The 27,553-nt window shown below is 44.7% G+C and overlaps 1 protein-coding gene across 1 annotated transcript in view; it reads left to right on the forward strand.

Moving 5' to 3' along the window:
• The window catches only part of CUL2 (cullin 2), a 570,015-nt gene that overhangs the window by 325,937 nt on the left and 216,525 nt on the right, over window positions 1-27,553 (forward strand). The window contains exon 14 of the mRNA XM_086941531.1: window positions 12,525-12,611. Coding sequence (XP_086797657.1) covers window positions 12,525-12,611 — 87 coding nt within the window. The remainder of the gene's footprint in view (window positions 1-12,524; window positions 12,612-27,553) is intronic.

The raw sequence follows: 27,553 nt of genomic DNA on the forward strand, positions 1-27,553 counted from the left end.
CGCGATCGGTATTCCTGTTGAGGAGTGAGTTCTGGAATTGGTGAAATTATATCCGGGGCGTTTGTAGCTGTTGAACAAGGCACAGTGTCTGTAGGTCCCAAAAATTTCCGACAGTGGCTAGCGTGGAGCCATCCTTTGCGTCCTTCTACTTTGGCGGCTGTCCTCGTGGTCAGGAGGACCAGCTTAGGAGCTGTCCATCTCTTCTCCAGGGGGCTGGTACGATCGAAATTACGCACCAAAACCCAGTCGCCGGGCCTGATGGTGTGTTCTCCAGGCGTGGTGTGGTCTGGAAATGCTGCTGTAACCTGTGAACGACAAGATTGGAGTGCAGACATCAAGGAAGCCAGGTAATCTGTCAACATATTAGAATCAATGTCAGTCAGTTTTCTAGGAGAAGGGACACCCCAGATGTTAGGAGGTCTCCCGAATGTTATTTTGAAAGGGGACAGTCCCGTCCGGGAATGTGCCACCATTCGCATATAAAAGAGAGCGACCGGGAGGGCAGTGACCCAGTCTATCCCTTTTTCTGCACATACTTTGGCTAGTTTTGTTTTCAAGGTCTGGTTGTGCCTTTCTACCAAGCCAGCTGCCTGAGGGTGTCGGACACAATGGAATCTCCAGGAATATCCCAATAAAAGAGAAACAGCCTCTTAATTTGGAGGAGAAAGGCTGTCCATTGTCTGAATAAATGACCCTTGGTAACCCATACCTGGGTAAGAATTCTCTCACTAATTGCTTAACGGTTGTCTGGGCACCATAGTCTGGGACAGGGTATGCTTCAGTCCATCGTGTCAGTGTACACACTACCACTAGCACATATTTTTACCCTCTGCATCTGTCCATTTGGATATAATCCATTTGGAGGACTTCGAAAGGATGATCAGGAGCCTGGAATCCACCTTGTTCTACTGGTACACCTTTACCAGGATTAAATTGGCAACATATCATGCAAGTTTTTACTTTTTTTTTGGCTGCAGCTCTCAGATGTTTGTTAAACCAGATATTCCGTAAACTATCCAGCATACCTTTGTCGCCTAGGTGGGCGGGGCTATGGGCCGTGTGAAATTATGATTTGTGCCATGGAATCAGGGAGAAACCACACTGTTCGGTCTTTGGTCAACCAACCTCGATCTGTCTGGACCCCTCCTTGTTCAGTCCATTTCTTTATTTCATCTGTGGTGGCATGTGTCTGTATGTCTAGCACATCTTTCAAGGGGTCTCTCACTACCATAGTGACAGTCTGTGTTGGTACCTGTGAATCTGATGTGTTCGCTGGACTCTGGGCTGTCTGTTTAGCAGTCCGGTCCGCTAAGTCATTTCCTTTGGATATGGTGTCTGTAGCTTTGGTATGTGCTTTGCATTTCAGAATAACTATGGCTGTAGGTAGGTGTATGGCATCTAGTAGGGCTTGAATCAGGGGACCATATTGTATCTTGGCCCCATGTGAGGTAAGGAAACCTCTTTCCTGCCACAACACTCCAAAATTGTGAACTACACCGAATGCGTATTGGGAATCGGTATAGATGTTCACTTTCAATTGTTTTGCCCATATGCAGGCCAGTGTCAGAGCGATGAGCTCTGCTGCTTGGGCTGACAGAATGTCAGTTCTTCGGGTCTCTATAACTTTACAGTCCGTTGTTACGGCATAGGCTGCCACTAACTCTCCAGCACTTGTCCTCATGCACGACCCATCCACATAGAGTGTTACATCAGGATCTGGGAGTGCAACATCTGTTAGGTCTTGTCTTGGTTTTGTCACTACGTCAATCATTTCCACACAGTCATGTTGTGTCATGTCATCTGAGCTTGAGAGCAAAAGGGTAGCAGGATTCAATACGTTGCATCGTCTGATCTCTATGTGTGGCTGAAAGAGCGTTAGTTCGTATCCTGTCAGTCTTGCTACAGTCAGGTGTTGGGTCTGTGTTCTGTTCAGAAGGATTTCCACAGCATGTGGTACTTGTACTATCAGGGGATGTCCTAACACTATTGAATCACTTTGTCTTATGGCCAGGGCTGTAGCCGCAACGGATTTCAGACATGCAGGCAAAGCTTGTGCTACGGGGTCCAATGTGCTAGAAAAATAAGCACAGGGTCTGTTTCTTCCTGCTTGGTCTTGTGTGAGGACGGATAGTGCTGTTCCGTCACGTTCTGTCACAAACAGGGTAAAAGGCTTGCTATAGTTCGGGTGGCCAGAACTGGTGCTTGACACAGAGCTAGTTTCAGAGCTTTAAATGCTTGGGAGTGTTCCGATGTCCAAGGGAGAGTTGTATGAGTGGCTGCTTCCACTGTGGTTAACTGTATGAGTGGCTTGACTATGTGGGCATACTGAGGGATCCATTGTCTGCAATATGAAGTGAGACCAATGAATGCGCGGACTTCTTTCTGTGACTTTGGCTGTGGAATTGTCGAAATCCGTTGGATTCGTTCTTGTGTTAGTTGCCTACCATCTTTCGACAGCAAATGTCCTAAGTAAGCTACTTGCTGTGCACAGAACTGTAATTTTGAGGGAGATACCTTGTGACCTTTGTCTGTCAGGAAATGTAGGACTGTGAGAGATGCTTTTTCACATTCTGGTTCTGTCCTTGCTGTGATGAGGATGTCATCTACATACTGTATCAACGCTGTGTTGGCAGGCATATTGATACTGTCAAGTTTTCTTTTTAGTGCTTGGCTGTAGATGCTTGGACTTTCTGTATAGCCTTGGGGAGCTCTAGTGAACCTGAAGCTTCGTCCTTTTAAACGGAATCCGAAAAGATATTGACTGTCGGGATGTATAGGAATGCTGAAAAACGCATTCTTCAAGTCGATGACTGTGAAAAATGCAGCTTCGGGATCTATGGCAGTCAATAGTGAAAAAATATCTGGGACCACCGGATCACACATTTGTTCAGTTTTTGGAGATCAACCACCAGTCGGTAGACCGGGGGTGCCTGAGGGTCAGTCCTTTTGAGGACCGGAAGAACTGGAGAATTGCAAACATTTGAATCAGTCTCGATCACCACACCATGCTCTATGAGTTCTTGGATTATTTTTAGTAAGGCTTGTTCAGCCTCGGGTGGAATCTTATATTGTCGTATACGGGGTAAGACTACACCCTCCTTGAGTGTGACTTGATGTGGGGTGATGTCCATGTAACCAACATCAGTCGAGCTTTTTGCCCACAAATGTTGTGGGATGTCTTTTAGTCTGGGGTCGAATTCTTTGACTGTGAAATGTCCTTTGATATCTCGTAGGAACAATTTTACTCCTTCCGGTGAACAGCATATTACTGCTCCTAGTTCTTTGAGTGTCTTGATTCCTAGTAAATTCTCTGGGCACGTTTCTGTAAGGACCAAATCAGTAGTACGTGTCAGAGGGCCTACTCCTAAAGAGACTTGTTCAGATACTTTGTTTATGATCGGTTTTCCTGAAAAGCCCAGAGATATGTTATGTGAGCCAGAGAGAGGAACCTCTGGGACTTCCTTATGACTTATGGTAGTCCATCTTGCCCCCGTGTCGATGAGGAATTTTCTGTCTTGTCCCAGTAAGTGAGCTTGTACATATGGACCTTTCTGATCTACTGGAGCTGGGATAAGGGGCAAGTCACTTTCTCTCTCAATGCTGTCTCATGCACATGGTTCAAAATCGGGGTAATCTGACTGTACGCTCTGGTACATCTGCGTGGCAGCAGCAGGCGTCTGAACCTGTGGCGGCGTAATGGTTTGAGGCTGCTGAGTGTTACCTGGTCTAGGAGTGTGTGGGCGTTCTTTCGTCTTTCCTGTCGCTATGTTATGTTTCAGAACTGGACATTCCCTCACAAAATGGCCCTGCAGCTTGCAGTAGTTGCAAGTACCTTTATTGGCCCCCAAATTACCTTTGGGGCCCGTATTTACTGGTGCCGTCTGTGCAACCAGTACCTTCATTTTTGTGTCTTTTACTCTTTTGTTTTTCCTGTTCCTGTTCCTCCCTTATTCTGTTGTGGTGGTACTGTAACATCCGTAACATTTGTGAAGGACTATTTGCTTGCCAGGTACTCTCAATTTTCAACACTCTATTTCTGATGGGGGATAAGGCGTTGTCCACCAATTTGGACACAAAAAGATGAGGATATGCCTCGCTGCTATGTGCGAGTCCACTATTTATAGAGAAACATTTCTCTAATCTGGTGTAGTAATCACCCGTATCCTCGTCTGGCTTTTGTTTACAGGCAGAAATGGCATCCCAATCTTCCTTTTTTGTTGTCAATAACAGAGGCAAGACCTGTATGAGGAGACTGGGCAGTTCTCTTACGCACTCACCTAGACCTTCACCTGGTTTTCTGTCTGTCTCTTCTTGTTCTAGGGCAGTCCACGTGATCTTTTTACCACCCACCTCCCAATCCTTTTCTTTCAATTTGTCAAATATGCCTGTAGGTAGAATTACCTTGAGGAGTATTATTATATCTGGATATGTAAAACTACCCATTTGGAGGATATCTTTCAACTCTCTGTGGAATCCTCCGGGATCTTTTTCGTGAGAGGGCACCATCTTTTTCATTTCCAATATCTAATTTGGTGAGGGGAGTATACACATGTATTCGTTGCAGTGTACCATCTGGCTGGGGTATGGGGTGGACTTCTCGTAAAGGATATTGGCCTATACTGTAAGGTTCATGATCTGATGAAGCTAAGGTAAGTTGCAGGAAACGGAGGCGCAGGTCCAGAATGGTGTTGATCAATTCCGGTCCCCGAGACCTCCATCTATCCGTCACTATTTCCTGTAACAATTTGTATAGCTTATCTGGTCGGTGGGAGTTATTCTTGTATAAGGTAGCCAGGTGTTGGACCATATAAATACCTGCTATTCGTTGTTGTGCTCGGGGAAGAGCCAAAAACATTTGTGCTACTATATCTGGGCCATACACCCGGTGCTGTGATATCCAATGGGTGGCAGACCGGGCCAATTCTTTTTCTTGTTGGGTAAGGGGAGGCTCATTGTCCATCCATTCATCTAGGGCTCTTTCCGTGGACTGAAAAAGATCTTCCGAAGAAGGATCTAATCTTTTAATTTTCTGCGACATTCGCGGGGTTCGCCACTTGGGGCCAGGACAATGTCGCGCTACACCCAGGAAATTCATTTTATCTAGTGTAGGACCCTCATCTTCCTCTGAGTCGTCCTCCTGTGTGACTTTCTCAGAGTGAATAGTGACAATTTTCTTAACCAATCTTTTAGTTATTTTGTCGATCTGATGTCCCAGATCGTGTGCTCCTCTGTGTACCTGATCACTAAAGTCTATTATTTCAGAGTCTACGCTTCCATTACCCGGGTCTAGTGCCCGGATCAGACAATTTATGATGAACCGCAGGAGCAGTCCTCTGATGGGAACTTTTCTGTTTTTCATGACCTGGACCAGAGTATCCGGACCTTCACCTGTCCGTATGAATTCGTAAACTCTATCCAAATGCTTCGTTATATCAGGGACCTTTTAGAGTTGACCCACGGCTAGTCTTAATCTCTCTGATATCGTGGTCATTGGGCCACTACCGGGTTCGGGGTCGTAAGGACACTCCAGAGGCGGGACATTGTCTTTATCCTCAGCCCCGTTCCCGGACACTCCTAAATATGAGGTAGAACCGCCGGCTACTAGTTCAGGAGCACGTGTAGACGGGCGTGTTCTAGGCATGTTTACATAAGCGGGGGGTGGTTCGGACAGGTAGGCAGGGAGGAAATTTTCGGGAGCAGTGGGAATTACTTTAACTGGGGACTTGGGGGGGTTCTACTACAATTTCTTCAGACAAAACGGGATAAATGCCAGTAACAAGGGTGTTTCTCTCTCTCTCTACCTGTTCGGCTAAGACTTTCTCACCTTCTTCCTGTAATTGCTTTTCTTTAGCCTGTTCCAACATTCTCTTACTTTTCTCGACTTTCCCTAGTTCTTTCTGGGCCCTCCTATGCGCTTCCTTACGCCATAACTCAATGGCTTCTGTCTGTGAGGGCCTCGCCTTTCTTTTCCATAACTCTTCCTCCACTCTCATAATGCATTCTATATCCCATGTACCCGCGGCAGGCCCTCTATACGCCATTTCTGATTTCTCGGTATAGTCTACCCAAAGGTCTAAAAATAATATGGCACTCAATCCATGTTTGTTGTACATGAAATATCCAGGCGTATCTCTAGGCGGGACTTTAACTGGTTTCTCTAACAGATTCCTTTTGGTGCCAATTGTACGTAATTTGGAAAACAGAGGCATTCTTAAACTCAACAAATTACGATTTAAAAGACTTGGAATATACAAAAACGAACACTTTATACACTAGAATATAGTGCAACCATACCGGTCTCACGAATGAGACTCGTCTTTACCGTTTTCCAAAAATGGAACCCGTCTTTATACTATGTCAGTGGTACTCACCAAGAAGCAAAACTTGAAGACCTGGTCATCGGACTCTTGACGCTTGCGCAGGAATTCGGGGCTCCAAAGACCTCGGACTCGGCGTTCTCACTGGTCGGGCTCTGGGTTCGGACGCTCCGCTATCTTCTTCACCGCCTCGTGTGGATGATCAGTCGCAGTCTGCCTCCTCCTCGTCTCGAGGGAGTTAGCGGGAACACCCCGCTGTTGTGCACTTGAAGTCTGTCGAAAGTATGGAAGGGACAAGGACCCGACTTACATCGCCGGCGCGTAGGGAAGAGGGAGCGTTCCTGTTCGGGCGCCAATTAATGTGGTAAATAAAAAACTAGTTATTTACGCCGTTCGGAATTTCTATAATTACCCAAGAAAATGGTAATGCATAAAATGAGGAGCAGAGTCCGTGGTCTTCGAGTTGAAAGGGTTTTATTCCAGAACTCGAGTTAAGGGAGAGCTCCTTCACCAAGCGGGTTCAGGAGTAGTCTACTTTACTTGAAACATATCAGCACTTTTATACAATACGAGTACAATCAGAAACAAGGAGTTTCCCTTAGACTTGATTCAATCATTTCATGATGTAGTCATACAGAAGGCATAGCATACTTGTTCTCGTTTAAAGAATAACCTGAATAGCATTTACACATGGACAAACATATTGCATCGGGGTGATTGTGGTGACAAGTTACAGAGTTGCTAGTATCTGAGAACAGAGAATCGAGGCATTGTCACAGGGTCATTTCTGTCAGAAAGGTAAAGAGGACGAGGCATTGTGCGTTCTTTACTTCGTACACAAGGGCGGTGATATCTCACAATGGTGTGTGTGTGCAGCGGGGAAAAGGAAGAATGGACTGTAGTAAACTATTCTTCTTCGTGGCTGTCTCGTGTGCTTGATTAGGTTTTCCCTTGGTGGTTAACCCAACCCGTGGCTGTCCTCGCAAACTAGGAAATCATTGATGAGCGAGAGCTGCTCGTTCGGTGACAGAGTTAGGGAAGGGGGTTTTCCCGAGTCAACCATCCGACTGACTCCGTTCTTGTCTAAGGGAAAATATCGAACGGGACGGAAACCCGTAGGTTACATGGTAGCTGGTCATTATTCTTTGCATGTGTCAGTTTTATGAGAAAGAGAGCAGGCAAGAGTGGGTACAACGGGATTTGTGCTTGAAGTAGGAGAATCGGCTTGCCTGGTCGATGTTAGGGTGGATAGGGTGCATGATGGGACACCAGGGGAAAAAAAGGGAGCTTTTTAGTCAAATTCCACAGATTGGACGAGGCGTGCAGGTGGTGCCACTCCCGCGGCTTTCCAGGACCCGGAGTCTACATTCAACGAAGCGATGCAAGCCCTCTTTGGGCAGACCGACCCTGTTGGGGGATCTAGGTTTTTGCTGCTGGCGGCTCCAGACCCAGCGCCGCAGGCCCCCCTTGGATCCAGGCCTGGATCCGGATATGCACCGGTTGACCTTATTACACCTCCACCGGCGCCACTTCCGACGGCACCACTACTGTGCCCGATGCCGGTCGGGCCCCCCAGCCGGTGTCTACCCCCCGGCTGGCGTCGACCCCAGCGTCCTTCCCGACGTGGACACGGAGCCGGATACGGCACTGGGTGGGGTTTTCTTGCCCCTGTTCACTTCTGGGGGCTCTTTCCAACCCCAGTGGCACCCTGAGGAGAATGAGGAGGACTGGGAGGGGAATGCGGACCCTTTAGCTGACCAGCTTGAGCAAGATCAGGACTGGAGAGAGGAACTGGGGGATGCCAGTGGTCTTGACACTTCACCAGACCATGGCATGTTGTCTCCTCCTACCGTGGCTACGGAGGAGGGAGTGTCCTATGCTGTGGTGTTGCGTAGGGCGGCTGAGGCTCTTATCCTCGATCTTCCTACCGTGGCTGTCAGGACCGGCGGCAAGCTCTTCGGAGCCACTGCTTCCGTTCAATGAGGCCCTCACTGACGTCCTTTTGGGCACGTGGTGCAGGCTCAAGTCGGGGGCTCCCGTGAATGGGATAAACGCCCGACGCCCCGCTCGGCTCCGGGGGACCCCAATTTCCTCTCCCAACACCCCACCCTGGAGAGCTTGGTGGTCCAAGCCTCAACTTCGAAAAGCACCTTCCCTACCACTCAGCCAGAAAGGGAATCCAAGAAGCTGGACCATCTTGGCAAGAAAATGTTTTCTTCCGCCAGCTTAGGACTGTGGTCCATAAACACTGCATTTCTCTTGGGCCGTTATTCGAACTCGGTGTGGGATACTGTGGCGCAAGTGCTGCCTCAGTGTTCGGAGGGGCCCCGGGCAGTGCTCTCCCAGGCTGTCACGGCAGGGAAAGACGCAGGGAAAGACGCAGCTAAGTTTACAATCTGTTGTGGACTGGACACCGCCGACTCTCTGGGCAGGACCATTTCAACATTGGTAGCACGCCGACCCTACGCCTGGATGAGGTCCACTGGATTTTCAGGGGATTTACAAAACACCTTGATGGACATGTCCTATGATCGCCTTCGCCTGTTCAGCGACAAAGAAGACAATGCCCTAGAGAGCTTCAAGGACTCGCGGGCTACGGCCAAGTAAAATAATTACGCATAATTACGCACTTATATAGCGCACGACTACCCGTAGGCATCTCGGCTCTTGTACCAATACCGCCGAGGAACCATTCCTGGCCTTTCCCTGTGAGGAGACCACTCCTGGGCACCCCCAAGGTGAAGTCGGGCATCCTCAGCATTGTTGGGCCCTTTGTAGAGATTAAGCAAGTTATTGCCCAGAGATGCAGAGTGGGGCTCATGATCAGAATAGGCACCTCGACGAAAATTATCAGGTCCGAGGAAATTGAGCCTAAGAGCAGAATTGCATTTACTGTTTTAATAATGAAAAAGGGAACTCGCCTTTAAGTTTGTAACTGAGAGGTGTGCATTTATTAGCAGCAAGAAGTCCTCTATGGCAACATAATTTATGTTTTCATAATAGGAATCGCTCTGCCCATTACCACACATAACCTGTGCCTTATTTTTTTAAAAGGTCTGCATATTATAAGCATTTGCAACAAATTACTATCTGTATTCTGTTGAGTTTAATTTCACACTACAAAATCATGTAATCTACCTACCAACATCATGGAGGGTGCTGTAGCGGGGGGGGGTGCTGTTGGTCTGGCCCCCTGAATCACGACCTTGGTTCCCACTTCCCCGCAAAGGTTGGGTAACTTGCTGCAGCCTGTGGCCCTGGGTGGGACGTTGCGGGGCACCTCTTCCATAGCAACGAAAGGGGCAAAAAAAGCAGACTAACCCCTGCTGCCTACCTCTCCACGACATTTTCACTTCATCTAAAGCGCTGTCTGATTGCTCTAAGAATGGGAGATTGGCGCTTTCTTCTAAATCTACCCACTTGGCGCCGCACGAAGGAGGCCACAACATGCAGAGGATGCGGGTTAGCAAATGAAACAATTTTGCACGTGGTCTGCCTCTGCCCTACACTTAATTCTCAACGCAGGCGTCTGCTTAAGCCAGAATGGAACAGGCTGGAGGTTCGGTCCTGTAGGCATGCCATTACTGCTGCTTTGTCTTTAGATAATATTATTTTAAGCATAAATTTGGCCAAATTTATTCAGCAAGTATACCGTAACCTAGATAAAATGGACACTGCTGAGGTCTCTGCTCATCGCTAAATCTGAATATGCATTCTAATAGAACTTGCAAAGACCGGAAGGGCTAATCTTCAATTTGTAACGTTTTAACTGGCATGCTTTAAGCCACATTTTATTGTTTGCTTCTCTTTTAATCATTCTTTTACTTCATAAAATTGTATATAATGTGATTTGTGCGACCCTTCTCACAGGTTGCCGCAATTGTCACCTCACTGCTCAGCTCTTATAATTGATTTGAAAATTAAAGATATGTTTTTATACAGGAACTACAGCCTGCCATGTGTAAGTATTACAGGTTGACATTGGACCTTATGCTTTTCCATGTGGCTATGGTCTTGTTGATTTCACTTGAGATCAACGGCTAGTTATAACTAGGTTCCAGAAAGGCTACATTTCACCATGGCTTTCAATTGATTGTTCTCAATATTATACCTTTGACATCTTTTTTTTTCTCCTTAAACTTTATAGCTCTATTCAATTTAGTAAAATCTAAAGTAATAACTGGTAGGAGGGCAGTTCTGAACCTGAAAAAAACTATTAAGATTTCACAAAAACATCAAGAACATAGCTGTATCCCTAGTCAGTAAAGGTTCTCCTCAAAGCCAATGTTCTCATGCAATTTACAATTTAAAAAATTGAGTCAGTGCTTTACAGGGGCTCTTAATGAAATTGGGTCCCTGTAGCATACCATTGACCACAGACAAGCGTGTAAGTTGATGTAGAAGTAAATGGACTCACGACTGGAGAGAGAACTGGCCAGAATAAGCGACCTTCAGCAACTGCCCAAAACAGAACCTTGCTGAGAATCTCATATACCAACTGTTCCACTTTACATAACATGGTACTTGATAACAAGAACACCTAGTGATAAGAGTAAAGACCTAACCCTTAGAATAAAGAAAATAGAATAGCTCTAAGCCTACCACTGTACTGTTTTCATCAAATGGATCTAAAAAGCCTTCAAAAAAATAAAAATTGGTCAGGCAGGACTTGCAAAGCACAATTCTATTCCAAGCGTCACAAAAAAGTCTCTATATTACTTCTACTTGTTCGCACCTCAATTTCTGCTCCGTGCCACTAATTTTCGGCCCTCTGTTATTATCCTAGCATGGTCAAGTTGTATCAGTATTGCTGCCTTCAGGTAGGTCCTTCTGTTTCTTTCTGTGAAAACAAAAAATGCATCCCAATATTCAGAAAACCCCAAAATTACGGAGACCCAGAAATGTACATTAGCCGGTTGTCCCGTGGTAAGAAATTTGCACAAAAAGGCACCCTTCACGACATCAGGCTCTCTGATGCAAAGTAAATCTGAGAAATGCAAAATCAGGAAATTATTTGAAGTCCCAAACGAGCAGCAAAATCAGGAAAAGGTTTGGCAGCATCCCTATTCAAACAGGAAGGTCTTCTCGATCTCTTCCGAATCAAGAGGTTCTTATACACAATTCCTGCATAAAAAGTTTGAGGAACGCTAAGCTCATCGTGGTCTGATCGGAAAAAAACCTTGTTTGCAAATCTGAATTCAAAACATAATTACCTTAACACATAAGCACTATCCCATTTAATGAAAATCACCCACCACCTTCTGGCTATTACCACCCGGAGGGGTGCAAAGAGAATATGAAACGTTTCACAATGGCAGTTCATTCTAATAAATAGGTATAGGCCTGGTCTACAAAGCGGAACTACAGCGGAAGGGCCTTGAAAGTTAACAGGAAAGGTTCATTAAAAGCTTTGTGTTCGTAAACGTGGAAAAAAATTTATTGTATCAGCTTGACTTCACTGTAGGAAGAGAAGATGCACAGGGTAACTGAAAGAGAGGTGGTCAATACAAGAGTCACCTATGTAAACAGCATCCATTTTTATGTAAAATGGCGTTCTCACTTAAAGGTGATATTACAAAGTCATATTGTTAAACACGCTTCTATACATTATAATCATCTAGTTTTAACTGTAATCCCGGTAATGCATCATTTGTATTTTGGATCCAACAAAAAATCATTATACATTTATTACACAAAATGTAGCTCTGAAAAAAAAATGCTTTCACACATTTGACTTCTGTCATATGTTGGCCTCTGTTTAGAATATTGCTAATATGCCCATGTGCAAATATTTGCTCTTGTGTGTTATCCAAAGTCAGACCCTGTAAGTTTTCGGGCCCCTAGGTCTTCTCAAAGCACTAATTCCTCCTTGTCTAAGCCACTTTCACCATGCGCTGACTCACAATTTGACACTCAGTGGGATACACGTTTTTCCTGGGGAATATAGATAGCTCCAGGCTTATGCCCCGATCGAAGTTGTAGCCAGGAGTTTTGCGGATTTGAAGTGAAGGCTATTTTCCTGGTCTGCGCTGCTTTTTGGATTACATGTGGTGGCAAAGAGCAAAATCCATGAACGTGTGCCTTTTTAAAATTCTAACCTTCGTTAATACTGCTGCATTGTGATTTTTACTGGGTTACACAAAAACTGCACTCTGATTTTAAGTTACGGATGAATTGCCAATAATCTCTCTTCGTTTGTTTCGACAGTTCTATGCCAGAATGTTGGCGAAAAGATTGATCCATGGTTTGTCTATGTCTATGGATTCTGAAGAAGCAATGATCAATAAATTAAAGGTGAGTAACTTTGTATTTTGTGCAATTCCATCTGCATCTTTAGTGTGACATGTTATACAGTCTCTCGCGAGTTGTGACTTTCTAAGTTGCTGATATGTCTCAAATCATTTTTAAAGAAAGTAAAATTTGAGTCTGATATCGGAGTTATCATTGTCCATCCTTTTAAACAGATTTGGGTAGAGCGCAAATTAATTTTCTATGGCCGGTTACTTTCGAAGTCTGGTATAATGCTGCGCTATTTTTGCATGTCATATTAGGTGCAGTTGTGTTTGGCTGTTAAGGAAAGGTGGAAGAATGACATAAATGCATTCTACTGATATCTGAGATTGATAAATTGAGCACATTCGTTAATAGTAACACCCTTTATTCACAGCACTTAGTAGTGGTAAATCTCAGGTGCTATGTAAATTGGGCTCCTAAAGTTTTTTATAAAAAAAGTTCGACAATTTGTTACAAAAAAATGAGTTGCTGCATTTTTTTCTGCAATTTACAGTCAATATTGTGTTTGTAAGTGTTATTTTTATGAATGGTTGCTAAAGGAGCCACACTGTATTTGCAAATATATTCAAACTACCTTTTTTTACTATGCACTATAATGTTTGTGCTCTGACGATCTTGGCACATTTGTGACATTTCGAAAATAATGCTTTGGCCCCAATCATTTATAAAAATGGGGCATTTTTGAAGGTTTTATTTTATTCATGATCATTAGCCAAATTGTACGTGTGACGTGTCTCAAACTTACAAACTGAAATTCACATTTATGGTATCTAAAGATTCAGTTCACATTCATCTCAACTTTTTTCTATTTTAAACATTTAACTTTTATTCAAAGCAGTATTTCTTAATTCAGCTTAGTATTCGTGTGGAAATTGTATTTTGAGATGGAGTTGTAAAGAGAATTATTGTGAAATTTGTAATTATCTCTGTTGCATTTTCTTTTTAAGCGCTCATCCTGTTAATTGAAGGTGAAACAGCTAGGGCCAGATGTACAAAATACTAGTTGCAGAAAATTGGTTGCAATTTGCAACCATTATTTTTGCAGCCAACAAATAATTTAGTGAACTGACGTATGTACTAACAGGTTGGTTCACAAAATTCTGATTCATTGTGAGTCGTAATCCACCCTACCTTATGAGCATTAATAAGCTATGTGGCAAATTGCAACTCACTCAGATTGATAGCCGCTGCACGGAAGGTGACCAGTTTGGGACTGCAAACTGCCATAACTTTAATATCCTTTAAATAAAGTAACTTTTTTTCTATGTGGACTATTCTCTTTAACCCCTTCGCTGCTGGCCCGTTTCCGCCGCTGTGCGGTAAACAAAAGAACAGGGGCGGGCCATGACGATACCAGGCCGTCATCAGCACACGAGCACTGTAGTGCATGACGGCTTGGTATCGTCATCAGCATACAAGGGGTTAAAGAAAGTGGGGCTGTGTTAAAAAACATGGTGTACTTTTAAAATAATTTTAAGAGTTAACAATAGTCCCCTTATCCACAGCAAACTAATTTTTTTTCATTCACCAAGATGAAGGGCTTTGTGAATGATTAACCAGACTAACTCGGAAGTCTGTAATTGTCAATGTCTACTGATTCGGTATTTGGAAGGACGCCTACATTATAACCCTCCTTCCAAATAGAGATTCAGTATGGGGACAAGTTCATTTTAGTAGTTGGTGCAGATTTACCGACTCTTTCAGTATGTTAAAAGAAAAGTTTTTGCCATCTCAACAGCAATTTGCACTGTTTGCGACCAAAAGTACATCTGGCCCCCAGATTCTATAAAATAGAGTAGTAATTACATATTTTCTTGGCTGAATAGAAATGAAACAAATTGACAGTCTGCATTTATCACTACTGTGTTATTGGGTTGAGCGTAGTCTAGAGAAAAGTCTTGTATGCCGTTGAGATGCCATCCCAAGGCCCACTGATATCAATTTTTACAAATATGTTTGACAGTGTTCTGCTGAAAACCAGAAAAGCATTGCCTTATTATTGAGTCCTTGTCTTATCAGCATCTGGCAACAGCCAAGTAGTTAAAGGGAGACTTATTGAGCTTTGAGCAGATAACATAATCATGTGCAGTAATAGGAACTGAAAGACACTGGGTCAAATTAGGCTCTCCACTGCTTTTAGTCTCGCACAGATTTTAGCCTACTGTCTCTAGGATAGAGTGTGCTCCTGCGTGTACTTTAAAGTGAAGGGAAGGTTCTACATCCATCTTCTCAGTTATTGACTAATGTTAAAGATTCAGAAATAAGAACCGATCTTCTGACATTATAAGAAGTGAACACTTACTGAATTGGCTCCTTCCTGTCACATCGCCGAAGCAGTTTAATTTTCCCATCCTTAATCCCACCAGACAGCCCGTTGTGCAATTATATCATTGCTTTTAAATATACAAACTGGCTTGTTCTTGGGAATTAGCATGGACCTTTGAACTTTGCAAACTGAGTGTTAACATTAGACAGTCTGTTTTTTTCTGTTTCTGTAATTGGTCTAAGACTTGGGGAAACAGGTGAGCCTTCTGTGTAGAGATGTGACACAGTATCTATTGTCAGTGCTTCCTTGACCTTTTGAAGACGTTACTACACCATTCACCATGTCAGCATTCTAAGTGTTTGCAGCTTGCCTCATATTTTGGCTTGCGCAGTACTAGAGATGTAGTCACAGATTTATTTTTTCCAAGGGACATTTATTTTTATGGTAATTTTCATGCCTAAGCATTCTGAATACAGGTTAACCTTTTGTTTGAGTTGAGTTATCTATATAGAATTTTGATTCTCTTAAAGGATGTCATCGTAATAATTTCTAACAAAGTGTTGCATTCTCAGGTGGATGAAGGTAAGATTTGAAACCATATGGTACTTCTCAACGACCAGAAACGTTGTTTCTTAAGTGACTCTGCTGACCTTGTAAGCTGCTTCTCGTGGCAACTTTTGGTCTTCTCGTTAACGTCTTGTTCAACAGGGAGCTTTGAAATAGTGACCTTTGAAATAGTGACACTACCTATACAGTATTGTGCTGGGCCTGAGGGTCGAGCTCTATACAGAACATTCTGCAGACAGTTTATTTGGAGCAAATAGGCTCTTATGAAACCATCAGGAAACTATTTAAAGGTTACTTTGAACTGCATGAATAATATTCTAATCATAAAACATCTGTTGTTAACTCATTTGAACTACAGGGTTTGCTAAATCTCACTGCATCTCTGGCTTGTTCCAAAGCAATTTTAGACTCTAATCACAGAACAGATTCATACTGTACCAGACAATCTCCAAGTAGACCATGGCTACTTGGACTACATAATTCAGCAACTTCTTCCATTAACTTTTGGTCTTGGCATTTTTTTCTTTCAACATTTTGTGGTATAATGAGGGTGTATCTGCACTTAAGAAGATATAGAGCATCAAATTATATATCAAGGTTTACAAACTTTTGAGGAAACATACCTGAACTTAAGTGGCAAAGAAACGCCACTGTGTATGATCAATTAGGCATCGCATTTAATGACATCATTACTTTGATGTTTGTTCTTTTCATTTGAACATCTGCAAAATAATCAAGGTGTCGAGTGCTTTCTTTTCTGATTTCTGTCATTTCCATTACAATGAATGATTCATGTTTCTCAAGAGACTATGCAAGTTTGTGAACTTAGAAGGAATGCTGCCAAACTGTCGGACTAGTGCTATACGAGAAGTGTTCCACCAATTCCCGTCCGACAGTTTGGCAGCATTCCTTCTAAGTTCACAAACTTGCATAGTCTCTTTAAACTTGGAACAACCTTTCCCAACTGAACCAGGGTTCTTGACATGTATCCAATGACCAGCCCTCAGTCTGCTCATACTACTTGCACTAATATTTACCCTCTTGGCGCTGGATGAATTGGAATTGCTTTTCGCCACACTCACTTACATTTATGTCTTTTGGAAACAGCTTAGTCTTTCAAAAAGGGCACAACACTGTGGCTGCCTTCCTGCCTCGCATACGTTCAAAAGGGGTCTTTGTCATGACACTGTAGGTTGTTGTTCTGTAACACCAAATCACCTCTTTGATCGCTTTTTCACCATCCATGTTACATCTCAAAGTTCATTGTATACATTCAACTCTAACTCTATTAAAACGTTCAACTTTATCATTACTCTGGAGGTGATATAACGGTGTCCTTATGTGTTTGATGCTACACTTTTCCATAAAAAACATATTTTCCAGAGAAGTAAAATGAACAGCGTTGTCACTCAAGATCTCCCCAGGAATACCTTTTCTGGCAAACACATCATAAAAAATGTATCATGCTTTTGGTGGAAGGTTTCTTAACGCCTCTAACTGCCACCCACCTAGACAGGTGATCTATCGTAACAATGAAGTATTTTATGCAGTTGGGAATAACGCAATAAGGTCCTAGAAAGTCCACACCCACACACTGCCACGCTCTACCTGGTCAAGTTCTAATAGACTCGAATGTGCTTTCAGTTCCCAACACCTTGTCGCTCACCTTTCATGTTTCACAATTGTGAACAAAAATATCAATTTCATTATCCTTTTTTGGCAACCAAAAGTCTTCCCTTTCTCTTTTGGTGGCCGTCGAGCCTAAATGATCCGAATGCGCCAATTCAACAATGCATTGGCGAAAGCAAGAGGGTGTAATCAATTTATCAGCACGCATTAATTTGCCCCATTCCAATGACAATTCATTTGAATTGTTCCAAAATATTTGTAATTTATCAGACCGATTTTTCTCTTTCGGCCAACCTGATTCAATCATCTGCAAGTCATCTTTTAGTACAACATCATTGTACACCTCTTGTATCCATTCCCTCTCTTCCTTGCATATGCTGACATCACCAATATGAGCAATAAAGCATTCCTCAATTTCTGACACCCAATCATTTTCGCTGGAATCTTTAATGAGTAGGTGTTTTTCCCACCAGGTATGTACTCCACGGAAAACGTAAACTCCAGTAACCTAGCAGAAAGTCTGCCAATACGAGCAGTAGCACGTTTCAATTTTCTCCCATATAAAATGTCTACTAAGGGACGATGGTCAGTTGATTGTTGACTGAATACTATATTCAGCACTGCCAAGTTCTAAGATATGATTATACAATGTAATGTGAAAACTTCAATAAAATTGTGTTTAAAAAAAGGGAAGATGGTCAGTTCTCAAGATAAATGGCCTCCCCCACAAATATGCTCTGAACTTTTCCACACTCCACACACATGCCAAAAGTTCTTTTTCTATGGCTGAAGACTTGTGTTCAGGTTTGTAGGAGAGTAGGGTCTGCAATCCTATGGTCACCCCAGACTTTTGCTTTTTGCTTCACTGGTTTACGACTTTCCCTGGCTGTGGGTCTGCTAATCAGACCCACAGCCTAGCTGTTCTCTCTCTAAATTGACATCCATGTACTTTAGGTGCATTTGCCAATTGGTATTGAGTCACTCTTGTAAGTACTTGTACAGTGTACCATAGGTACCCAGGGCATAAGTGCACCTAAGGCCTACCAGGGGCTGCAGCATGTATTGTGCCACCCCTGGCTGGCCATCTAAACAGACACAACTGGCTGGTAATACAGCTGGGGCAAGGTGTTGAAATCACCCTTTGCTTTAGATATAGTATACCCAAATCTAACCCTAAAATGGACACATATACTCCTATAAGTCACTCCTATGGCAGGCCTTATCAATCCCGAAGACAGAGTGCTTGGAATTATGTGAGATGGTGCTCTAGCATGAGCTGAGCCTGTATGCAGCTTTCGGAACCATGTCCTTTAGCTGTTTCCATGATAACGCTGTATCATATACTCTTAAGTGCATTATAATCCTTGCGGTTATTGCTAACTTTGGCATAGCATTATCAAAACATGTCGAGTAAGGTGTCATACGAATTGGAATACTACCCCTTCGCCAGTTCTGGCGACGGGGGTAACATTCCACCCTTTTAGAGGGACACGACATGTATGTAACTGAGAACCCCAGTTAAAGTTAAACAGAGCCTCAGCCTCACAAAATGGATGCTGCCACCACAGACACGAGTCTGACCTCCTTCTGCTGGGAGTCCTTCCAGCGAGGGAGGCCTGGACAAAGAGTTTCCTGCCTTGGGAGGTTCTAGCACCACCCCAGACAGGATTTTGTGTATTGAGGTAGGACAGGCTGAAAGGAATGAGACATGCCTGGGGCACACAAGGTGTCCCTGTGCATACCCGGGTTCAAACCAGTTGCTGGGGCACTCCAGGCCCCAGCTCTGGCGCGAAACCGGACAAAGGATAGGGGGTGTAACAACCCCCCTTCCTGGTCCCGCCCATAGGAGGGACCTAGTCACAGTACAGCCCCCTTTAGGAGAATAAAGTTAGGAGCTGGTCCCATTCCAAATTAGATTAATCCTGATTTGAAACTACAAAGATGAAACTCTGGACTTCGACGTTCTGCTCCACAGAAGACTGAAGAAATCTCCCTTGTGACCAAGGAGAGACCACCCTGCACAAGCAGGACCATTAAGCGTCCTAGCGGTTCACTTTCTCGTCCTTCCCGGTGGAACCAGACTTCAGAGCCCGACGATAACCGGACTTCCAGACCTCTCCGACCTCTACCTACATCTGCAGCACAGCTGAGATCCGTGGGTGCGACGAGACATGTGGGACCGGCCAGCTTGGAGAAACTGCACTTTGCTTCCAGCACGACTTCAGAGGCATCCTCGAGAAAGTGCTTTGGGGATTGAGCAGCCCCAGCCCCGAGTAGCTTCTGCACAGAAGATCAGCCCTCCAGCATCCACAAGATCTGCGTGGGGCCCTTTTGCTTGATTGCTGCTCGAAGCTTTGTCTGGTCACTTGCCGGCTGGCTAGTGGCCTCCTAGACGACAATCCAAGAAATCTACACCGCTGGTCTGGTTGCTCCAGACTGGCCCTTGCTTCCTTCCAAAAAAGAAGCACCCCGGACCCTCCTGGTCCGCACCAGACGCCATCTCCACTCACCGCGTGGGTTGCCTTTGCCAAGGCCTGCTGACTCCGAATCTGGATCTGACACCGCCGACAGCGAGAGTTTGCGTGGGACAGCTCGTGCCTCCATCCTGGTCGTCGAAGACACCTCCTGGTCCACGTGGCTGCAGAGTCAAGCGTCCACTCTTCACCTGATCGCGACAACAGCATCTGGTTCCTTCCTGGTTCCACTCCGGTCACTGGCTAGTGACTGTGAACATTGTCCCCTATGCTTTCAGGTCTCCATCTTCCTCGATCCACCCTTGGATCGCTCCGGACATCTTCCTCCTGGTCGCCTGCAGCATCTTTCTTCAAGGCTCCATAGACTTCGACGCGGAAACCCGACACACTTTCACACCTATGCACCCGCAGCCCGTGGGTGAGGTAACGAGAAAATTTCGGTGCTCAAGGGTAGATTGACTCTCCTAGTGTCCAGGTATCCTGTAGTTTTAGTTTCAACCAGTCGGAACTGTCTTTTACTTACCTTTTCGTAATTTGTTCTGCCCATTGACTTTGTTCCGCATCTCGTGTGTGAGTTCACACTCTGCACACTGCTCCCGTGGGCCTCCTGCTCCTTACCTAAGGTTAGGGTAGTGTAGTCCCAGCGATCCTACAGCCTATGGGCATCTTCATTTCCTCTATCGATTTCCTTATACCATTTACTTAGTATATGGTTTGTCGTGCCCCTAGGGCACCATTGTAATTTGTGCAACTTATCGTATTTTTCTTAAGAGTCTTATGTGCTTAGCCCTCTGATCTCATAAAGAGTTCAGAGGTGTTTCGTTAGTAATAAATATATTGTTTATTTTCATAACAACCTGTGTGGTGTCCTTTCATTTGGTATTCAAGGGGTTATATGTGGTAAAACAGCTGGCTTCACATGCCAAAAGAGTTTAGCCAAAGACTGCTTTGTCCATACTACCATTAGGATAGCTGGTCTATAATGTTGACTTACAACCAATCACCATAAGGGTTGTTTGGACTGATACAAGGTGATCACTAGAACTAGTGAGCATCATATATCAGGCCAACTTCTCACAAGGTTGATGCAATGTTCTGGAGGCAAAACCCACACCTGTTTCACGGGTATCATTTAGCTGAGTTAGTACTGCCCCAACCCATATTCAGGTGCATCTACAGTGACAACAGTCTTTCTGCCTCCTGCAAACAACTGCATAGCTGGTGCCAAAGTTATGTCCTTTTTAACTCTCTCAAAAGTGCTCTGACATAATTCGGACCAAATAAATTCTTCCCCTTTTTTAAGCAAGACTTTGAAGCATTCGGTGATGGTTGCAAAATTTTGCTTTAATTTTGCGTAGAACTCACATAAACCTAAAAATCATAATAATTGGTTCGAGGCATATGGGCTGCAGATGGTACATTATGAATAGATCGCCATCTGGTGTTGGGCTCGGATGATTGCACTTTGTTTTTCTCTTGGAGAGTCTTTTGTATCTTGGTGACTCCTCCCTTGGTTGGTAGTGCGCATGGGCATCGGCTCCATCCTTAGATTGTTTTTTTCCGTCATCGGGTTCGGATGAGGATCGAGACGCTCCAGATCAACTTCAGAAGAAAGTGATTTATCGGCGCGTATTCCCTTTCCAATTCGACGGTATTGTTATCGAACGCGTTCATTTCCATTCCGACGCGTTGCAAATTCAAAATCGAAGAGAAAAACTTGGATCTACGTCGAAGAACAGGAGGCCTTTCTCGACGCAGTCAAGCCCGGAGTCCATGGAAAGGACTCCATTCAAAAAATGTCCAACGTGTGGTGCTAAGTTCCCACACAAGGACCTACACGAGGTGTGCAACCTCTGTCTATCGCCTGAACACGAATCCAGGGACTGCGAAGCCTGTGCAGCATTCTCCTCCAAGCTAACGATTAGAAATCGTCGAGCTCGAAGACACGAGGTTTCCAGAATGCAGGCGGAAGCGATCCCGGAGTTGTTCGGAGACGAGCAAATCTAAGAAGAAGAAGAACAGTCGGGGTCGGAAGGGGACCAGTCGGAGATTGAAGAACTCATCGAGCAACAAACCGTGAGTGATGACGTCCCCTTACCGAAAAACCGACCCCGTGCGGTAACGACCCCGCCCTCGGGCCCGGTCAAACCGCTGAAAAAAGTTTCCGACGCCCCGCCCTCGGGCCCGGCAACGAAACCGAAACTGAAACCGAAACACTCAGACTGCCACCATGTCGGATCCGAGAAAAGGGCGACATCGACTTCGGCACCGAGGCTACATGCAAAGGAGAGCTCGGTATCGAAACATTCCATGTCGAAACATAAATATGACTTATCGCCCAAGAGACACTCGATACCAAGAAAGTCGGAATCGAGCAGGCATTCGGTGGCGAAAACAACAAGATCTGACGATCGAAAACAAAAGCACCTCTCGGAACCAGGACCTTCGGTACCGATTCAGGAGCAACAGACAGCTCCCAAACAAAAGATCTTGTTTATTGATCCACAAACTGGGAAAGTGGTCACGAAGAAGAGAAAGAGTGAACAGTCAGAAGATAAACCTCTTCCTTCAAAAAAGAGAACAATGGGGACGAATATAACTCCTCCTGCTTCTCCTCGTCCTAGAGTCACACCCTCTTCTCCTATTCCTCACAATAGGCCAAATATTCCTACACCTTCCACACCAAGACCAGCTACACCTCAGTCAGATGTAGACAGTGATCTAGGGGAGGGAGAACCTCAAGGGGATGACGAAACTATCCCAGATGAGGAGGACCCATGGGAAAATTATGATGTAGGGTCAGATGAGGACAACGACCCAGAGCTATATCCCTCAAAGCCTTCACCACCTGATGATAACACAGGTTTTGTGCAACTCATTAATAGGGCAGCAAAATATCACAAACTAGATATGCACACAGAACCTCAAATAGAGGATTTCTTGTTAGAGACTCTACCTAATGCACAGAGAACATCAGGTACTCTTCCTATGTTAAAGGGTCTTCTTAGTCACACAGAGGAAATATTCGAAAACCCAGTGAGAGCCAGGGTGTTAAACCCGAGAATTGATAAAAAATACAAAGCGGCTCCAAAGGACCCAATATTTATTAGAGGGCATGTACCTCTAGACTCGCTGGTGGTCTCAAACGCTCGTAAAAGAGCAAACTCATTATCTACAGGAGAGGCTCCTCCACCAGATAAAGAGTCGAAGTTAATAGATGCATCAAGCAAAAGAGTAGCATCACAGGCAGCGAATAGCTGGCGTATAGCCAATACACAAGCACTACTCGCACGTTACGACAGGGCACATTACGATGAGTTAGAAAAACTTCTCATACATCTCCCAAAAGAACACCAGAAAAAGGCAGATCAATTAATACAGGAAGGTAAAATAATAACCAATACTTCCATTAAGTGTGCATTAGACGCAGCAGACACTGCAGCAAGGTCTATTAACACCAGTGTCATGCTAAGAAGGCATGCATGGCTTAGAATCTCAGGATTCAAACAAGAAGTACAAACAGCCCTATTGAACAAACCATTTGATCAGAAGACATTGTTTGGTTCAAGCACAGACGAGACATTAGAAAAAATGAAGAAAGATACGGAAACGGCTAAGTCAATGGGAGCATTGCAACAGCCAACACACAGAGGTTCCTTTCGTAGATCCACCTATAGAGGGGGCTCAAAGAACACAGGAACGAATCAGCAATCCACTTCTTTCACACCAACATCACCCAGAGGTAATTCAAGAGGCAGTTACAGAGGTAACAACAATAAGGGTAGAGGCCGCGGAAATAATAACAACCGCAACGCCTCAACACCAAAACAGTGACTTCATAGAACTCCCCCCAGACCACATGACACCGGTCGGGGGACGTCTATCACAGTTCCTACCTGTCTGGGAAAACATCACGTCAGACAAGTGGGTGAGACAAATTATCCAACATGGTTATTGCCTAGAACTCACAGCTACCCCACCAAACATCCCCCCCAAACAGCGTCCAATGAGTCAAGATCATCTGACATTGTTAAGAGAAGAAGTTCTAGCACTTCTACAAAAGCATGCAATAGAGAAGGTCCCAAAAGATCAACAAGGAACAGGAGTATACTCTCTATACTTCCTGATCCCCAAAAAGGACGGGTCCCTAAGACCAATATTAGACCTCAGACCTCTCAATGCTTACATAAATTCGGAGCATTTCCACATGGTCACGCTCCAACAAGTACTCCCTTTACTGAAGAAAGGGGACTTTCTTTCTACACTGGATCTAAAAGACGCTTACTTTCATATCCCAATTCACAAAGCCCACAGAAAATACCTAAGGTTTGTGTTAGAAGGACAACACTATCAGTTCAAAGTCCTTCCGTTCGGTGTCACAACAGCACCAAGAGTTTTCACAAAATGTCTAGCTGTGGTGGCAGCACACCTAAGAAGACAACAAATACATGTCTTCCCATACTTGGACGATTGGCTAATAAAGGCCAAGTCAAAGGAAGAATGTCTTCACAACACACAGAAGACAATCCAATTGCTGCACCACCTAGGGTTCACGGTGAACTACAAAAAATCACACCTGCAACCAAACCAGATTCAGCAATACCTGGGGGCTACAGTAGACACAGAGAAGGCAATAGCATACCCCAACCCAATCAGAGTACAGACAATGGTCGGGTTAATACAAAGATTTCAACCACAACACTTACTACCAGCACAAGTGTTTATGCAACTATTAGGCATGATGTCCTCATGCATACTGCTAATACCACATGCCAGACTACAAATGCGCCCACTACAAGAGTGTCTAGCGACACAGTGGAATCAGGCTCAAGGTCAGATTACAGATCTGGTGTTGGTAAACGACCGGACGTATCGCTCTCTGAAGTGGTGGAACACAGAAAACATTTCCAAGGGACGGTCGTTCCTAGAGCCAATTCCACAAGTGATAATAACAGCGGACGCATCGCTCTCCGGATGGGGAGCGCATATGGACAGATACACAGTACAGGGGAAGTGGAGTGTGCAGCAAAAGAAACTGCACATCAACTACCTAGAACTATTAGCAATATTTCTAGCACTAAAAGCTTTCCAAATGCAAATAGCAGGAAAAGCAGTCCTGATCAGAACAGACAACATGACTGCAATGTATTATATTCAAAAACAGGGGGGGACACACTCTCTCCAACTGTCCAGACTAGCACAGGACATATGGAGATGGGCCATTCCTCAAAAGATCTACCTGTTAGCGGAACACCTACCAGGGGTTCAAAATCAAATAGCAGACATCCTAAGCAGACAGTCAGAACAAGTACACGAATGGGAGCTGCACGACCAAATACTACAGCCATTCTTCCAAAAATGGGGGCAACCAGAGATAGATCTGTTTGCCAATCATCAGAACGCAAAATGCAAAGAATTCGCATCCAGGTACCCACACCAAAGGTTCCAGGGCAATGCACTGTGGATAAATTGGTCCAACAAATTTGCTTACGCGTTCCCTCCTCTACCACTAATTCCATTACTGGTTCGGAAACTACAGCAACACTCAATGACAATGATACTAGTGGCACCCACGTGGGCAAGACAGCCGTGGTTCACCACGCTGCTACAACTCTCACAAGTACCACATCAAAAGCTAAGGTTATTACCCATGCATCTTACACAGAACCATGGAGAAATAATGCACCCAGATCCCAAACAACTGAACCTAGCGATCTGGCTCCTGAGGTCATAGAGTTTGGGTATTTAGATTTACCACCAGAATGCATGGAAATCATTAAACAGGCAAGACGTCCTACCACCAGAGCATGCTATGCAGCAAAATGGAAGAGGTTTGCTATACACTGTAACAGTAAGCACATCAACCCTCTGGACGCATCCACTAAACAAATCATTTGCTATTTATTACACTTACAGCAATGTAACCTAGCATATACCTCTATCAGAGTTCATCTCGCAGCCATAGCGGCGTACCTACAAAACAGGCAACATCTGTCACTGTTTAAAGTACCAGCAATTAAAGCTTTCATGGAAGGACTCAAAAGAGTCATTCCACCAAGAAGACCACCTTCCCCAGTCTGGAATCTCAACATAGTGCTTACCAGACTAATGGGGCCACCCTTTGAACCTATGCATAGGTGTGAAATACAATTCCTCACATGGAAGGTGGCCTTCCTCATAGCTATCACGTCACTTAGAAGAGTAAGTGAACTGCAGGCTTTTACGATTCAAGAACCATTTATGCAGCTACACCAAAATAAAGTGGTTCTTAGAACAAACCCAAAATTCTTACCGAAGGTTATTTCAGCATTCCACATCAATCAGTCAGTGGAATTACCGGTTTTCTTTCCAAAACCACAAACAGTAGCTGAAAGAGCCCTACATACACTGGACGTTAGAAGGGCCATATTGTACTATATAGAAAGAACACAAACTTTCAGAAAGACAAAACAGCTATTTGTTGCGTTTTCTCCTACACATAAAGGCAATCCCATCTCCAAAGCGGGCATTGCCAGATGGATTGTAAAATGCATTCAAATATGCTACTTAAAGGCAAAGAGAACATTAACTGTTCCTCCTAGAGCTCACTCTACACGTAAACTAGGAGCATCTATGGCATTTCTGGGAAACATTCCACTAGATGACATATGCAAAGCGGCTACCTGGGTTACACTGCACACCTTCACAAAACACTATTGTGTAGATGTGCACACAACACAACAAGCTAGAGTGGGACAAGCAGTATTAAAAACATTGTTTCAGACAGTTGCAACAGACACGGGCGACCACCGCTAGGGAGAGAACTGCTGTATAGTCTATTCATAATGTGCCATCTGCAGCCCATATGCCTCGAACGGAATATGCTACTTACCAGTATGCATCTGTTCTTGGCATAGAGGGCTGCAGAGTGGTACATGCCCTCCCAGCCTCCCCGGAAACCTGTGTCTGTTCCAACATTATCTTATTTAGATACACTTACATGGGCACTCTTATCTGTATTCTACCATACTACTCCATCTAACCCTACTATGGCAAAACAATCTAAGGATGGAGCCGATGCCCATGCGCACTACCAACCAAGGGAGGAGTCACCAAGATACAAAAGACTCTCCAAGAGAAAAACAAAGTGCAATCATCCGAGCCCAACACCAGATGGCGATCTATTCATAATGTACCACTCTGCAGCCCTCTATGCCAAGAACAGATGCATACTGGTAAGTAGCATATTCCTTCTTTACTTTGTGGCGCAGGAGCACCTACAATACTTTTCACTAAGCTAGGTTTTGGTTTCACACCGTGCTCTGAAAATACATGGCCTAAATATTCAATTTCTCTTGTTTTAAATATGCACTTATCCTTTTGCAGAGTGGCATCCCTTTTTGTGTCTCGGCTAGAAACCCGCGAAGCGCGTTCTCGCCAGAGAACCATAGTCCCCGACAAGGAGTGGAGCTGGCCACGCGCACAGCATTGTCTATGCAAAGAAGGATTCAGACGCGCGCCTTGGGATTGGGTCGCGCGCGTGAGCTTGTAACGTAGGCAGCTCACGGGCGCGACCCAATCCCAAGGCGCACGTGGGAATGTCGGGCAGGCACGGAGCTCACAGGCGCAGGACGCAGTGGTTCATGGGGAGGACAGAGGGCCTTCAGATATAGCTGCTCTGACGTCAGCACAGCTCTCCAAGGAGGGAGGCAGATCGCCCAGGAATAAATCGCCTAGTAAAAGGCCAGGGATCAGATGAACAGACTAGTAAATAATTGTATCCTTTTACTTATGAGCTAATTTATTTTGTGATAATCGATTTATCAATGGGGGGCGTGGCTAAGGCGCCGATGTAGGTGGAAGCGGGACTCCGGAGCTCCTCCGTGCCCGCCTCGCACCACCGCATATCCTGAGCCCCGACTCGCACCCAGACCCCTCAAAAATACACAGGAGGGCAACGGGGGCACACAGGGTGAGTTTGGAGGACTGGGGGCCCCTGTGTACACCCCCACTGGACTTTACAATTC

Source organism: Lissotriton vulgaris, chromosome 10 (genome assembly GCF_964263255.1).
Source record: "Lissotriton vulgaris chromosome 10, aLisVul1.2, whole genome shotgun sequence".
Lineage (NCBI taxonomy): Eukaryota > Metazoa > Chordata > Amphibia > Caudata > Salamandridae > Lissotriton > Lissotriton vulgaris.